This window comes from Zonotrichia leucophrys, chromosome 3 (assembly GCF_028769735.1).
Source record: "Zonotrichia leucophrys gambelii isolate GWCS_2022_RI chromosome 3, RI_Zleu_2.0, whole genome shotgun sequence".
NCBI classification, from domain to species: Eukaryota; Metazoa; Chordata; class Aves; order Passeriformes; family Passerellidae; genus Zonotrichia; species Zonotrichia leucophrys.
Window position 1 is genome coordinate 44,173,366 of NC_088172.1, and position 18,129 is coordinate 44,191,494.

The 18,129-nt window shown below is 36.1% G+C and overlaps 1 protein-coding gene across 1 annotated transcript in view; it reads right to left on the bottom strand.

The window, feature by feature from the left end:
* The window catches only part of TRDN (triadin), a 223,354-nt gene that overhangs the window by 25,872 nt on the left and 179,353 nt on the right, over nt 1-18,129 (bottom strand). The window contains 3 exon segments of the mRNA XM_064707176.1: nt 3,707-3,754; nt 4,832-4,858; nt 17,516-17,545. Of these exon segments, the coding sequence (XP_064563246.1) occupies nt 3,707-3,754; nt 4,832-4,858; nt 17,516-17,545 (105 nt within the window).

The window sequence follows — 18,129 nt, forward strand, 5'->3', positions numbered from 1 at the left end:
GTGGATTTGCTCAGCACAATTCTCAGATGATGTAGACCCATGTCAACATCGGCCGCCAGACCTGAACTTCCTCTTCTCCACGTAACTTGGTGGGATTACACTTTCTGATCAAGTGGGGTTTGTTTTACCTTCCCAATGGAAGTCAGGTGGAAACTGGGATATTTATGTTCAGATTTCTGCTCTGCCCCGTTTGGTTGATTTCAAATTCACCCTACCTCATCCTTTTATAGCTCAACACCATTCTGTGTCTTTTTCCATAATTGAATTCAAGCTCACCTCCTAAACTCTACCTTTCAACAATCATATACATTCCTAAATTCTTCTTAGATATGCTTAAGACACAGTCAGACTATATTTGCCATTCCTCTTGCTGAAAGCAGTTTGCAGCCACTGCCTCTTTCCACTGCCTTCCTTTCCACTAAGACCTCTGGAAGGCATCAGATCAAGGATGACAATGACTGTGTGGAGATCAGGTTGGCCAGACATCTCTTGGTCCCCTTCTCTTGCTTGTTTGGTCTGTTTCTGGAAGAAAATCATTACTGATGGGGTCAAATATAGGGAGGGATAAAGCTCTCTGGTTACTAATATTTTCTATTATTTGGTAAATAAACATAGCTCTGCATTGCTATGCTTTTCATTTGTTTTCTGGTATGTGTCAATTTAATTTCTCTTGATTTGTATTAAATTTAGGGCACTATTATTGCCCTTACTCAGCTATTGTTACTGTCAGTTTCTTATGAAAGCCGTGAATTAAAAATCTCATCTCCATATTATGATTGTCTGCAGAGCTAGAAATGTTTTAAAGCAAAACCAGCAGCTTGAAGATGCAACTTATTGAGAAAAAGTGTCCTTTTTACTGCTATTATAGGAGCTTTAATATATAACAATCTATTTCACTAATTTAGATTGGGACATTAAACTTTCTATGTGACAATACAGAAGAAAACCTGGTATGCTGCCTTTAAATAATGGCCCTGTAACATGCCCTGGATTAATGACAAGTAAAAATAAAAGGGGTTCCCTTTCTTTGGATTTTATCCTGACACTTTTGAGCATGAAATAATATATTTTTCCTTTCTTAATTCTGTTGAGAATGTATGGCAATATTTGCTTTGTAACTCTGGGATAACAAATCTGTAAGGAAATAAGTAAGGAAATAAGTTTGTGAGTGGATGGCACATCTGATTGATTTGAAAGTAGGGGCAGTGTTTCTTCTCAGAATGAATTTATCTTGAAACATGGACAGGCCTGTTGATTTGCATTCATATGGGAATAAACACGGTAACTCTTGTGGCTGCTTGCTTTTTCTCTGAGTTTCCAGCCACTGGTTGTAGCCAGAAGGGAAAGTGAAGGAGTAGAATATCCAGACTTAAGCAGAGCTATCTTAGAAGGGAATACACTTCAAGACATCAGGAAGCTTCATAAAATCGATCTGTTCACCACATTCAGTAAGAGGAAAAGCAGAGAAAAACATATGATGAGGACAATAGATATCATTTTGCCAAGAACAGAAGTAATAGTTCTAAATTTTCCTGTATTCTTTTTTTTACCATATCATGGGGAGTCTCCCAAATAAAAAATTAAACAATTTTGAGGACTTCATAAAGCTACAGAAAGTAAAAATATAAACGTTGTGAATATTAAAAAAATACTGATTTTGAGTAAGCCCAAAGTTTAAAGTTCTGAAATCTTTCATTGAAGAGAATTTCTTTGCTCTGCAGGGCTCCAGTTTTGCAGCACTAAAAGCATTAATATTAATTTTTTCCCTGATGTACCTAATTTAAATGGAAAAAATAAGGCTGTAAACATTTCTCTGCATATTGCAGGCAGTTTCAGCAGAATTACATCAGGAATGGATTCCCTTGCTTTACTTGCCTCCACTGATATGCACAAAACACTCTAATTTAAACTTTTCCCTATGGGATCAATATATTTTCTGAAATTCTATAGTATTTCAGTCATGTGATACTTCTGTCTGATGGCAAGAGGCATAAGAAAAATGGTTTGAAGCTGCACTGAATCAAGGTGAAAAAGAAGGCCGCTGTTTTGTTCAGAATGAAGCTTTTATAATTCAAGCTGTTAACTCAAGAGCACTCCTTGGCACACAGCAGGCAGAAGCACTATTACCACCAGTGCCTGCAGATTAATACTTCCAGTCATCAAGTGAAACTCAAAACAGCCACTATTCTCCAAAGCAGCCATTTATCATCTGAGAATAGAGATTTTATGCTAAAGGAAATTTAGCAAGCATTTTCCTATTTATTTTCCCTTCAAGCACCTAAATACCAAGGGCTTGGGGTCTGGAGTGTGCTGTGGTATGCGAGAGCAAAATCCTAATCAGTCCAATACACTGGTTTGTGACATAGTGCTCTGATGTTCGAGAATGCCCTACCAAGGAAATTTATTTTCCTGCAGCTAGGTGGATGAGATTGGGCTAATTGTGCAGCAGGACTGATTTCATTTAGCAGGAAAGGTGAGTGGTCATGCCATCCCTCCAGGCAGCTCACTTTCTGGCCACCACTGTGGACACCAGGCTTGGATTCCTTGTTCCTGCTTTGGCTGAATTCACCTAATGCTTGAAACATTCTACTAGCTGCTAATGCACAAAAAGTGATCAATGAGTTAAATAAAAATCTTGGCCTATGTGTCTTTGAAAGAAGAAGAGAAATATTTTTTCCCTATTGACTCAAAACCAATACACCTTCACTAAATCAGATTCTCAAGGCTTCCAGAAACCTGAAAATGTCTATGAAAATACTTAACTTACAAGGTAGAATATTGTACATTAGAAAAATGAATGGGAAAAGTACTAAATACATAGGAGAAGTTTATTTCTTTAAAAATAGGGAAAAATTAATGAAATAAAGCCTCCTTGCTTATCACTGAACATATAAGGTTTAAATGTTTTATTTGATCACTTATCCATGAGCACTTCCAGCAAAGGTCAATGGGATGTGGATACTTGCTTTCTAGTCCCCACTGCTTCTGGAGTGGGTACTGGTGGTAATAGTGCCTCGGGAGTGATGTAAGCTGAGCATGAGTAGCTGAGTTTTCTGTGAGGTTACCCTCTTAGTCTTGTTAATTCACACCAGACCCAGCTGTGGATCCTTTAGGGCCTTCCTCCTCAAAAAACATGATTGGAACAGAGTCCTGGTTTGAAAGGGGGACCCTTTGTCCTGCTCACAGCAGCCAGGTATTATTTACAGTTTACCCAAGTGCACAGTCAGCCCAGGATTAGTATTGCTATTCTTAGTCCAGCTCCTGTTACTTCTGAGATTCAGGAGCTGGAGGCTGACTCTACTGCAGAGTGTGTACTCAATGAGATTGTAGCTTCTCCTTTTTGGGGGGCCCACACTCATTTAATGTGATAACTAATTTACTGAAAGGGTTGAGAAAGGTTAATTCCCAGTGGACCTCTGATGTAGTGCAGGGCTTTAAAACACTCCTTCCTCACACTCTGGGAAATGGGTTTTGCTAGTGCTTTTTACTACACCAGTGAGAAAAGTCACAAGAACAGTCAGACACTGTGACAGATGAATCCTTTTAGTTAAATGTCACCCTCATATCTGTTCCTCTCCAAGACACTGAAAAAACCCAGTGGCACTCCCACTGTGCCCAGCTCAAGGAAGTGTCCAGGTTCTGCAGATCACACATATCCTGATTAAGTGGAACTGGGGGTAAGGGGAGGTTCCTTCACCAAACCTACCTGGCTTGCTCTGAGAGACAGCTTTTTCACGTTTAACACGTTCATGCTCTGAAAATAAGAACCCCTATATTAGAAGGCCTTTTAGTTTTTAGAAGATTTTAAAAATAAAAGATTCCCATTATAGTTTTAAAAGATGACTCAGCACTACATATTCCTACTGGATTTGAGAAGAATTGATAACTATATTTCTCCAGAAAAGATGTTGAGCCATTTTTTCCCTATAAAATTAAAATAATTAAAAGTATTTTTAAACTTTTTAAATGTGGTTTAATTATTTTCTGTGAATTTTTAGAAATATAATAGAATTTATAAAATTATTAATTGCTTCTAGTACTAATTGTGATTTCTATCACTGATCTTCTGTATAGAAAATTACTCCTTTATGTTTAATATAGAAACAATGGCAGATTTTATTAAAACAAAAGTGGGATTTTCTTGTAAAGAATGACAAGTAAATGTTCAATATTCTTCATAAAGGAAAAGACAAAAAAGCTTCTCATGTTTCTCCTGGATTCAGCTGGACTAGAGCGAATTTTCTTTATGTTAGCTAGTATGGGGATCCCATAAATATACTGTGAGGCACTAATAATCAAGGATATTATTCTGTATTATAATAAACGTGTATGCAATTTTGTGCTATTTAAAAACAGTGTGCTATCCAGATCCCAACATCATGATACAGAAGATATTTCAGAGGCATGTTAAAAGTATGTTTAATTCTGATTTGTAGCTCTGAAGTCTAAGCTGTGCAGCAGGTGAGCATTGCAGCACACCAAGAAATAAATCTAAAACTTGGGCCAGAGACCTGGCAAGAGAATTGCAGAGATCATTCCCCATCTGTGGCCCCCTTGATTGTTTCCCAGTGCGAAGCTGCCATGGAAAAAAAAGGCATAGGTGGGTCTCAGCTGAATTGGAGAAGGGTTTCCATGCAAACTGGAGCCTGTGAAACACACCTGGTCCTGCATTAACAGAGCTAGTCATTGAAAACCAGTGTCATAAGTCAAAATGTTGTGTGAGTTTGTGTTGATGAATTCCAGCTTAGGCTGCAAAAACTTTGTAAAAATAAGAAAATACCTTCCTTCTGAAAATTATAATAACAATATTCTATATTGCCTTGGTACTTACTGTGTTCATGCGTGTTCTCTGAGGTAGCTAGAAGTAAACAAAAAAGGCATATTTTAATAATTTTGTAGCTGTGATGCAGAATGTACTTCATTTCTTAGTGACATTTTAGACATATAAAATTTCAGTGAAATCTATTGAAATGTGCAGCAGTTACTTTGTGTCTCCTGCACGGTCCACCCCAGATGCATAAATGGGACACATAGCTAAGGAACACAGGCACCCTGAATTCCTCATTTAGCCAAAATTTGGTACAAACACCCTGGAAGGCTCTGCACCTCTTCTGAGGGTTGAGTCACCCTCTCTAAATGCTGACCATACATCAAACCTAGGGAAACTACCTGGCTAAGCAAGGTGCTTACCTTCCTTAATGCCCACTAAGAGACAGGGCAAATTCAGACCATAAGGTCTCTACCAGACAAAGACAGAAAATGAAGCTTTAGTTTGAGTGAGGAAACAACACCTAGGGCAGTGTAAAGATGACAGTCCCTGACAATTGCACCTGCTCTATGCGGGCAATGAATTTCAGATGGCTTCAGTGATACTCCAAGGAGCAGAAAGACATTTGAAAATGTTCATTAACTTCATGAGGCTGCTTCTAATCAAAAGGACTTCAGTGCTGTGACTTCTAAACTTTGTGCCATTTCATTTTCTGCATTTTTCCAGAAAAAAAAAATCCCAGAGGAGATAAAACTGAAAACCAAATGAATATTTTCCATGGATGTTAGGACAATATTTCTCAGGTAGAGAAATGAGAGTTTGGCAGCTGTACTCAATGCTCAATTATTGGTTCTGCCAAAGGAAGCAAAATGTCAAGACCCAGCCCTCCAGCTGGATTTTTCTTCTTGACTTTTGCTAGGCAGCTGTTGTTTTTGAGAGAAAAAAGGCTCTACCACCTGCATGTCTTCTGTGTGTGAGAGAGAGTAATCCCACAGAGAGATGCAGCAGGGCAGGGGATGAGCTGCCTTTGCAGCCCCAGCAGCACAAGCAATAAAATTGCTGCTGTGAGCTCCCAGGCTGTGATTCCCTGAGCTCCTGAGCTCCCCAGCTCCCACTTGGGACAAAAACTGCTGCGCATGTGGGTTTCTGTTTCACTTGTTTTCCCTGCAGTATAAAATCAACTCCCATTTTATATCGTCTCTAATCCAAGTTGTTGGGCATTTAAGGAGACAGCAACTGGAGATGGTATACAGAGCAAAGTGAAAAAAAACATACAACATTTTTCTGGGTAATAAAGAGTAAAGATACAAAGTAAGTGTAAACTGAGGAATCAGAAACAGGAGTTCAAAAGAAAAAAAGTATGGAGAAAGCCACATTCATTGTGTTTATATGTGTAAGTAAAAGGTTTTGTAAATTTAGGCTCATTTGACACTGCAAAACCAACCAAAATGTAGTTCCCCAAGCACCATAAGCTGAGGCAAATTCTATTGCAATTGAGTTTCCATGAAATATGTCAGAAATTTGTAGAGGAAATTAATTTTTTTATTGTGTCAAAAGACATAGTGAGATATGTTCAGGAAATATGAATTTAAATTTTCAGAAAGGAATTTCAAAGCAAATATTTAACCCAAATCTGAACATTATACCAGTAGCTAGTGTAATGACTTACATAACTAATACAGAATATTGTGCCATGTAACTCTTCCAGTAATCACCCATAATAATTAGAGCTAGGCCACATATGAACAGTGTTAACTTAAATACTCTCTACTGATGCTGCTTAACAAATTTTGCAAGCAAACTTTTGTAATAACATCCTTTTCTAATATCTGAGTAAAATCAAAACAAAACCATTACTCCTTAACTTTCCAGTGAAGCCAATACAGTTATTTCCCCTTTTATGCTGGTAAATATCAGTCACAGAAAATGTTTAAAACAATAGGAACTCAGCTAAAGTCTCGTCCTTGAAGTTTGTGAAAGTATCTCCGTTGTCCTTTTCCATCTTTTTTGTGGAAGCATTAATTAGACAAATTTGTATAATGTGGGCATCAAGACCAATTGAAGACTGAGATTATTGCTATCTGTGCTTAGCCTAAAACTCCAGCTTCCTTATTTCTGGCATAGCACTCAGAGATATTTCTACCAGATATTTTGATGAAATAATGAAGATATTCTAAAGTTAAGTCTCTAGAGTGCTGGTTATTCTAAAAAATATCTATAGTTTTTCTATTAAAAAGCCAAAATGAAACATTGAGGTGAAATTTTGAAATGGTATTTGGGCCATAAAAATAAACCTTTATGTTTTGCCAACTGTTATTTCAGTCAATTCAATATTAATGTTATCCTTCTTATGTGTCATGATCTCATTAAAAAATGCAACTCAAATGACATATAGACCAAGCAGAGAGTTGAAAAATGAAATCCCAAGGACCATTAGATTAATTTTTATAGTATCACAATTATCTATAGCATGAGTGCCTTGATTTTTGTTCTACTTAGTGAAAATAGCAAGATCATAGCTCAGGTCAGACTCTGAAAAATGTGTAATAGTATATGTAATTTAGCCTAAAGGGTGAGAAATTAAAGGTTGTGTTATGCACCTCCAGGAATCTCACACACTTCATGTAGCATCTTGCACTGGAAGTGCAAACAAGCATTTTTTGTTTTGGCCACTGATGGCGAGAGGGTTTTGGGATAAATCAACTCTTTGTCTCATTTCAAATGGTTGTTCCGATGTCATTAGCTAACAGGACTACCTACTGGGTAAAAAAGTACTTATTGTTCACAATGGTAGAACATTCAGTCCTAAGTAAGTGTTTTATCTTCATTTGTTTAACACTTAAATTGTACTAGAGGAGGTCAGATTTGAATCAAATGAAAACAGTTGGATTTTTGATGAAGTATTTGAAGCTACATAAGAATGAATCAATGAAATTATATGGTTCTACTCCCAGCAAAAATTTGCAATGTCTTTTCTGCCATTCTAAATTAAACTTGGAAAACAGACTTCATAGATATCTTGCTGTTTTTCATTTCAATTTTTTTTTTACTTGCCCGCAATTCTGAAGGCCACAAGGGTATTAATTATATATGGCATAATTTTGTAAATTAGATTCTGATACAGGTTCAGAAATGAAATCTTGCATTTTATTGAACTGTAAATTGGTAAAGCTAAAAGCAGAATGTGCTTTTTGATTATAACATCTATTTTCCATCTGGGTAACAGGTATTTGCCATTCAGACAGCAAGTACCTTTGTGAGTGTGCACATTCTGTAAGAAAAGAATATGTTGTGCAGGAAATAAAAGCAGTGCCAGAAGTACTTTTTTAGTTAAGAAAACCAGAATAATAACACACGCTGTACCTGGGAAAAATTATTTCCAATTAGATAGTTACAGGTGTATTATAAATAAGGAATTTACTTTCCATTAGACAAAATAAGAGCCTGGTTTATTTCCCTTTAAAGACGGCGCAGAGATTGTTTATCATGTTTTGGACTGGACATTGCATGAATACTCAACACACCATGTTAACTTGTAACAACATTACAGGCCAAGAGAGAGATCAAGATCAACAGGAATCTTCTAATATAATTAGATCAATTCATCAAAATTTGAAATGCATACTTTCCAGTTTATGCATCATGACAAAGCCAAAATTTGTTTTCCCTACTTAATATGAGTTCATTCTCCCTGAACTACAGACCAACGAACTATTTGTCCTTTGGACAAATTAGTGGGCATTTTTCCTTCCAAATTTAAGTTTCAAGAACTAAAGAGACCACCTCATTGTGCATAATTTAAATAAGACAGTTTTGGTCTAGTTAGGTCAAAGTTTTCCAAACTGCAGCACAACTGTATTATAAAAAAGTCAAACAGAATAAAATACATTCCTTATATGTCTCAGAAAATAAATTCAGAAAAAAAGGGGATTATTGGGATTTACCACTCTGTTAAGGAGCAGTTCCCTACATTTGTGAAGTTGTTGTCAGTACTCTTTGCCATTCAAAGGAGAAGTCAAATGTTTGCATAAATTTTTTCGATCAGCAGACCTGATCTGTCATATCTGCCTGTGTCTTACTCAAGTTCTTCTGGCTAGGTGAGGAGCAGGCAGACTGTGTTGTAAAGCCAGTCTACTGAGCATATGTCTTAAAATGTGGCTCAAAAACCAGATTAGCTGCAGCAGCATTCCTAAAACAAGAATGGCTTGTGCTCATCCTGATCTCTGTTCTACATTAAAAAACTGCCTTGACAGAGTATGACCAAGAGTTACCCTGTGGCCGAGTCAAAATAAAGAAAGCAAGAACTGTGTGGTGGTGACACAAATAGGGGAAGCTGGTATATGATTAAAATACACTGCATGCTGCAAGAGCCTTGTCCTCACAGGATCTCTTAATTCCCTTCAACATCCATTTTTAATTTCTGGTTTGCTTTAAACCTAGTATTTTCCAGGATATTTTTCCACACTTCTAAACATTAAGGAGGTATTATACCACATTAACATGACAAGTATGAAATGCTAAGTGATTATGACTGTCTGGAATATTTGTAGGGAAGTGGAGAGCTTGGTCTCTTGGTCTAGGAATGCTCCTCTGAGTCTGTGCATCTCCACAGATTTCCATGGATCACTCTGTCAGCAGCGGCTGAAGTATAGTAATAGGATAAGTTGTTGAGACAAACCCTCATAAAATGCCATGGTTTTCCATTATCATGAATACTTACTTAACCATTGATATTAGACCCTATATGGTATTCACTTGCAACAAACTCATCTTCCTATTGCCACTTTCCATTAAAAAAAGCTGTCAGGCTGCTCCCACAGTTCTTTCTGCTTTGTTTTCTTTACCAGATCAGCCTAGCCCAAGATATCTATCTGCTTTCCTAGAGCTGTCGTGTTTGTGTCCTTGCTGTTTGGTTTGTTTTATACCTCAGGGCTGCATATTGAAAAATGAGCTGACTTTTGGTTTTGGAGGATTTTGTTGACGTTGTCTAGAACAACTTGTTTTTTAAGACTTTGTTTTTAAATGGCAGTTCAAGAGTACATTATATAACAGGGAAAAACAAAAAGTAATAGAGAGGAGGGAAGGGAGAAACTTTATCATGGTGTAAATATAATAGAAGTAGCAAAGAAGCAGAGACATTTCCAACATTTTTAAATGACTTTTAATAAGAGGAATTGCTTCAGCTTCAATCTGAGATGCATGACTTTAGGAATCATTAGTAATGATCCCAATCTTCCTCTCTTTCCCAGTTTGTCACTTAAACAATAGAAATGCTCTGGGAAATGTAAGTTGTTGAAACAGCAATCTTGCATAATGGCACTGAAAACTAATATCTTTAAAGTAGTATAAGTCCTACTATCCCAGGAGGACAGATCTTCCATCAACAGAGCTGGAAAGAATAAAATTTCAGTCAAATGTAGATGAGGTACATCTGCTGCATTAATGCATTTCATCTTTAGGCACGTGTGCTGAAAGACCTGAAGAGCTTCCTCCCAATATCATCCTCAGCTTCTGACGTTTTCATGTGCTGTTCCCTGAAACTGTGGGATGGGAACATACAGATGAGGGAGAGTATGCTAACAGGCTTTCACTTTTAGAAATATCATTTTTACATTTGCGTATAGCTAAGGCAAAGCACAGTGGAGCTTGGGATGTCTTTATTGCAACATGAATTATTGACTCTTAAAGGGTAACTGAGTGAAATTAGGCAGACTGAAGTTTATAGGATGTTAGAATGATTTTTCAGAATATAGATGTTAGTTTTTGCAAAAAATGTTCATCACTCTATATAAAAAATTGGAACCAAATGTAGCACCCCTTGCTGATGTTAATATTTGTTATAATTCAATCTTCGGTCATAATGGCTGTTATTGGTGAAAGCTGGCAAACTAACCCCCCTGGGTCCAGATTCCATGTAAACACTTTGAAAAGGAACTTCTTAGTTGAGGTCCTTCTTATCTATGACTGGATTTTTAAGAGCATAATAATGGCTGAAAATATATTTACATATGTTATTAAATAAATGTGAAACAATAATAAATTAGAAAAGAATAAGATGACCATGGAAATCTTGAAAAGAAGAATTTTGGAGGAAAGATTAGTTGATATAAGGGGTGGAGAACAATAAAAATTAATCGACTTTTGAAAAAATGGACTTTTCCCAGTGTGCTACCCAAATTAACATGGTGATTAAAGTACACGGCTAATGAGTAACTTCTAGAGGCATAATGTACTGAACCATCTTTGTTCCTCATGAAATGCTGCTGATCACAGCTTTTGCTTTAATTACGAAAAGTAAATTGTTGTAAAAGTACATTTCTGCAAAAGATGTCTGCATAGATAAGAAAAAGAAAGGTAGATTGACGCTAGAAGAACTATTCATTCTGGAATTGTATCTGAATAGAATACCTCTGAGCATTCATTTGCACATATCTTTGTGCAGAGCAATACAGTAATAGTTTATCCCATGGGGAAATTTTTAGCCAATTAAACGTGTTGTGTGGATATGCAGGTGTTCAAGCATATTACACTGATTGACAGATGTGTTTCTGACATGATGCCAATATATATGTGTTATACCTAACTTACAGTAACAACCCAGGCCACCAATTACACAGAGCACTCTTTCTTCAGAAATCACAGCTGTTTCATAATCGTTAAAACTGTAGTTTAACTGACTCTAGTTTTTGGTAGCAGGGGCTGAATAAATTACTGTTGTACTTTGAAGCAAGTAAGAGCAATTAACACAAGCTGTAATCATAACTGCAATTGAAATGTTATGCCAGATCTGTCAATATGAATAATTTTACAGGTTTGTTATTTTATAAGACTTAAAAGAGAGTAATCTTAATTTGACCTTGAATAGATTACAAAGTTGTAACCAATCAAGGTTACAATTGTAACCAATTGGTCAGCTGTAACCAAGGTTACAACTGATTACTTGCAATGTTTTTGTAAAGCCTACTAAAAATTAAAGTATCGGCATTTTTTTGAAAAAACATGGATGCAAGGTAGCATCACTAGTTTTATACGCTTCAACTGTGAGTACACAGAGTGTTAGGTAGATAAACATGGAGATTTCACCTTATTGTTAAAATGTCTACATTAAATATTAGATTCTCCATCTAACTACAGTGAGAGTGGGTATTCAATTAGTTTTTAAGATCTACAAATTACTTGCTCCTTCTTCTCACTTCTCTTTCAATGTCAGATTCTTAAGAGAGGGGAAGTTGTAAATTAGCAGCAAACAATCCTAATATTCATTGACATTTGTTTTCTGTTCTTGTTACTAAACCTAAATTATGTTCCCTGTTATTAATAGGCGAGAAATATAAATATCTCCAGTGGGGCAAGTAATTGCATTCTGACACAGATACAAGACAGACGAAACACTCTTTGCAGATGCTTATTTCTCTCTATCAGCCCTAAACTGAGACTAGAGTGAACAGTTTCAATTTAGATTTACAACTTTAGACATAAAGTTTGCATGAGGTAAAGTTTCTTAATGATTACATTAATCTGAGTATCTAAAAAAGTTCTTAAAATTTATGAATTCAGTGAATCATCATGAGCTTCAGATAGTCATTCCTCTACCTACTTATATTGAATAGGTCATGTCTTATCCCACTGCAATATCTGCAACATGGGAACTTCTGTCCATCACTAAACAGAGGTTGTATAGATCATTAAGTCGCATATAACCCTGTAAAACTGACATAAATTATTTATATCCCTAAGAAAGTTGAGACAAGGCAAACAGAGGTCCAGCAAAATTCAGTTAACTGATTTAGTCTCCTCAGATAATTTTCTTTATTTAATATAAATTACGTGTTCATCAATATTCCTTGAAAATGCTAGGGACTTGATATTTTAGCATGGGAAATCAAAGCTTATTAGTGCATGGACAGCCATCTATCAAATTGAAAACATCTTAAGTCAGGAGTGGATTTGCATTGAAAAACATCTTGTTTGCAGTTCAAGATTCCTGTCGAGCGTTCTTCAGTAAAATCACTTTATTTAACTCTTAATCCGATGCAGGATGACAATATTATCTTCAGTGTGGAAGATCCTTTGGGCTCCATCTTGTGGCTATTTCAGTGACTGTTTCCTTTGGGAGAGCTGCCTGCCTTCAGTTGGTCAAAATATCACTAATAGTTTCAAAAGCACACTAGCATATGGCTCTATTTATTATTTTCTAGAAAATAATACAGAATTTTTGACCCTATTTTAAAAAATGGTTTTTAAAGTATTTATAATGATTTGGGGTTTTTGATTCCTTTATTTAGGACTAAAAGTTCTATTAAGAGTCTGTGTAATACATTTTGGAGTTATAGAATCAGATACTTTACTTTCTTATCCTTTGACTCTTTGAAAATTACATAGTGAGGCTACACAATCGTTAGAAAATTACATAGTGAGGCTGTGATTCATCTTGAACCAGTGGCATCTGTAATCCCATACTACCATGACCATTTGCTTTATGAATAAGATGGCTGACTTCCAGTTTTTCTGGTCAATTACAAAACTAAGCAGCTCTGGAATCCCCCCATTTTGTTTTGGTGGTGTTTTTTTTTTTTTGTTTGTTTGTTTTTTTTTTTTTTTTTGTTTTTTTTTTTTTTTGTTTTTCAGTTTGGAAAGCATCTTGATTTTTATATATATTGAAAAGGGATGCCACTGTGCCTTGGTCAGTTTATTTCACCTTCTGTATGCAAAACAGCATTTTCCAAGCCATACAGTACCATTACAAGGAGTACTAGAAGGAAATGGTTCATTTACTGAATTGACAAAAAGGTGTAGTTTGGAGTTTGAATGTTCATGGCTTTCCCATTTTCTCCTTTTGTTTGATTTTAGCTGCACTTAGATGTTATTTGTTTTTTACACCACAATGCATTTATTGAGAAAAAGACTAAATGCAATCCTACATACTCTCCTGTATATTTATTTTGATGAAACTTGTTAGATGAATGTTATTTTCGTTTTGCTTTCTAAAAACTAGTAAATGAACTTAAGAGCAAGGTGTCAGAGTGTTAACGCTGAAAATCATAATGGGAGTGTTGCTACTGACAGGCAACCAGGACATGCATCTCACTAACTTACAGGTCTTCATAATATCTGACTGTAGGCAGTCTACAGAGCAGGTGAGACTCACAGAGGTCTTGAATTGGATGTGCTCTCAGGAGCAAGGCAGAGTTTGCTCTCTGTCTCTTGCTCATTAGCTCCAAGGAGGATGGAGAAAGGAACTCCCTGGCAGCTCTGGTTCACGAGTCACTTTCAGAAAGGAGAGTGCTCTTACATGTACTTGTGAGAATGAGCAACCACAGGGATTGTGTCATGACTGAATCCTGTTTGGTCCACTAGAAACACAGATGTAAAGAATCTTTACAAAACAAGACTTTCTGACACTGACTGGAGAGACAACTCATTACTCTTACTTGCTTGACATCCCCAACTCAGTCCATGTCCACTATAGTCAGAAATAAATGGGATATGGGAGATATGAATTGAAATAAGAAATTCTACTTTATGCAGAACTAGGAAAACTTGACGTTTTCTTTGATCTGGCTCTATTCCAAACAAGGATTTTTGTAACCCTCTGTAGTTATAAAACATTTTTGAAATATGAAAATACTCTTTTTGTTTATAGCAAAAAAAAGTAATTTTTAATATTTATTTCATTTAAAAGTGACAATTAAATGTGAAAAAATGCTGAAATATTTCAGCATGTTGCATTTCTGTTTACTGTTTTCTGGAGATGCCCTGGAAATTATGGGATTTATATCACTTCACCAACCCCTGGGTCTATTTAAATTAGTTTGATTTCTTGCTCACATGCTTTGAATTATTAGCAAGAGTTAAAAATTTTTGTGTACTGGGAGCCAGATTTGCTCTTGGGAAATTTTGGAAGTGCCTTCCTCATGCAAATGTTTTCTGCCTCTTGCCCTTTTAGAATTGACAACATTTACACATTTCTGTGACAGCTTCTCTATCCCACACATGTTGAAAGAAGGCATAACATGATGCTGGAAGGTAAAGCTGCCCATTTTCTAGGACTTTGGTCACAAAGTCCTAGAGACCTAACCTTTGAAAGAGAATTAGTGAATGCCTAAATTTCATGCATTAATTGTGCCTCAAGGTTCCTGTTAGTATCATCCATATTTGGAGAAATCAGCACAAAATGTAATCTTTCTCCAACTTAATTTTGTTCTTTTTTGTCTCTCGCCAGCTCCTTCAAGTCTGATTTATGCTATGCACAGAATGTACCATTGACTGAACGCGTCATTCCATCTTCTCTTTTATGATGGCTTGTCACTCTGTATGGCTCATTATTCTTGTTTTTCTAGATGAGGGATGTATTTGAATAGGACAAAATAATTGGAGAAATCTTCATGTAGAGTACAGTGTGTGTGCTGTATGATTCACAGGAGAAATGGTAAAGTGCTGTTTGAACTGTGCATGCTACTACCACAATATATTTTGGATAATGAGCCAGTCAATTTAGAGCACTGCCTGGCTACTTCTATTATTTTTGCAGCTGTGCAAAAAATACTGTATCCTTAAGCAAAACCAGTGGATATTACCCTTTTTTATTGCCAGTCAGAGGAATACACATGCAGCCTAGAGCAATTTCTTGTGACAACAGAATAAGCAGAAATAAATAAAACCTTATCATATTTGGAGTTAGCTAGTAGCATGCAATATTTTCTGTATGAGGCCTGCAGAGAAGGGGAAGCTAGATGAGAAAGCATGGCAACTAAAGCATGGCATGTTCATTTTTTGGAAGAGGCCTTATTATTTCTCTCCAGTTTTTCAGTTTAGTGCATATCTACTAAAGGCATGAACATCACTGAACCAGTTCGCTTTAGTCACTGAAAGATTTCATTTTTCTGGCATTTTTTTCACTAGAATCACTACCTTCCTTGCTGACAGTGTTGGTTATGATCTCAGAAAACCAGAGGGTGGTATAATCAAAAAATAAATAAAGGGATGATAATCATAAGAATGACTAAAACTGAATTTCAGTTCATACTTCCATGTTTCTGTGAAATAGGTTGGTGGTAACCAGCAGGATGAGATACAGCCTGAGCCAGGTGCATGAAAGTAGCCTACACATATTTGTTGCAAAATCCTTTCAACTAAGAAATCAAAGGAAATTTTTTGAAGCAAAAGAAATATAGAAAAGAAAATGAAATGGAAAAATCAATTTAACTTCAAAGATTGTTCATGAAAAATGCATTTTTCAATCAGTTTTGCTGGGGAAGATTTTGGTTAAGGGGGAAGAAAATCCTAGCTGATGGAAAATGAGCACTAGATGTTTAAAAAAAATTCCCTTGGTGTTCTTCTGTAAAAGAATGGGCCCACAATCTGACAAGGGTGAGAGAAGTAGCACCCTTAAAAATTACCTCGTTCTTTTCTTTCCATCAAGGATGGAGCAGCTCATGTTTTTGAAAACTGCAGAAATTTTGATATCTGAAAACCAATGGCTCTAGGAGTAGCTGCCAGTTTTCTGATTCTCCCTGCTTCATGTGCTACCTTTCATGCCTCAGTTGCTGCAAATTAATCTTTGGACAAAATATTCTGCTTAATACCTACTAAGCAAGGTTGTTTTTGATAACTGAAATTAATTTTATTGTTCTGTTAAAGACATGAAGTGAAATTTTGGCCTCAGTGGAGTGAATGGGAATTTTGCCACTAACATCAACGCAGCCAAGATTTCACTCATGAGCTGATAAAACAGTTGAGACTATACTTTTTTTTTTCCAGTTCAGTTAACAGCTCTGTACAGGGATAACAGAAAAACCAAAAAAATATCTTCATGTATAGGCAGTAAAGGTTGGCTCCACTGTATTATTATGTGAATCATAGAATTTCCAAATTGCAAATGACACGCCCTAGCCTCCCTCCCCCCCACCAAATCTCCCATCAATAATAAAGAGCTATTTTTTTCTTATTGAATAAAAAATCTTTCTCATAAAAATAAATCTTGAATAATCCTAAGAAATATATGGATATGTTCTGAAAATGTTCCCATTGCTCTATTTAGTGAGAAAGACAAGACTTATAAGCCCAGTATTCAATAAAGTTGAACAGGTTTAAAAAAAATACCACCTCAGTGCAAATATTTCAAATTATTTTTGCTCTTTGAATAAAATAAGAAAATTAGGAAAAAAAGTTTTAACTCAGCAAATCTTATTCGGAAAGACAACATATAAAGAGAGATTTAGATTCTGATAAATATATTATATTTATCTTTAAATACAAGTAATATCTTTTGTTCTGATTTAGGGCAAATTTTTCCACTAATCTGTTAAAATATCAGGGAAGGACTTCAGCAAAGGTTACATGCAAGCTCCATATATATGTGAAAAGAGGAAATTAAATGTGCCTAGGAAAGCAACTTCTGCAAAGAACAAGCAGCCAGGTCAGCATGCATGGTGAACTGCAAGTTTTGTTCTCTTTGACAAATCCTAATGTGGTAACAAAGGCCTTTCATTTTCCTCCCAGCCAGAATGAGGAAGTGTCTGACACTGGTCTGTATTGGCCTGTTTTAAAAAGGAGCTACCAACAGTGGAAATGACAACAGTGTTATCCCAGCAGGAGCAGATAAAGTTGGCTGATGGTAGCACACGCGGTGCTGTGTGTCATCACAATGCTGTAAATCATCACAATTGTATCACTGAACAAAAGAAACATTTCTCACAGCAGTCACAGCCTGAAAGATGTTTCAGTCAAGGGAAAAGATTGATTTACCTTTCTTATCCCCCTCCTTTTTCACTGCAGCTGAAACAGAAACAAAAATACAGTGTTTTCAAAATTGAAGTTAATAGCAGTATCAGTAAAAATAATTCAAACACGTATATGAACATTTGTTTACATATATCAAATCATACATATATTATGCCATAAAGGAATTCATTTCTTGGCCAGATGAAGAAACTGAAACATTTCCTCATAGACAGCTCTGCCATTGATGAGAGCATATTCCAGCTTTCTACATCCTCACACATAATTTCAGTCATGGTCATCTTCCTCCCAGACATTGAGAATGGGAGAGAGTCATAGAGTGAATATTTCAAAATCCACAATGACGGAGGAGGATAGATTGAAATGTCAAGGGGTAAGAGGAGTATAGAGAAAGGTTATGACACATCATCAGTTTAAGAGAAATGTGTACTTTTTTGCTATTAGAAATTGTAGTACTAAAAAAGAGCATAGAATAAAACATAAAAAACTGCCTGAAATTATATTTCTAAGCCTCTGCTGAATATTGAGACTTTCAAGACCTGATTATCCAGCAATCCCACCTCTAAAACCCACAGTATAAGTTTTGTGGGAAGGAAAATGAGACAGAGACTGGAAGAAAA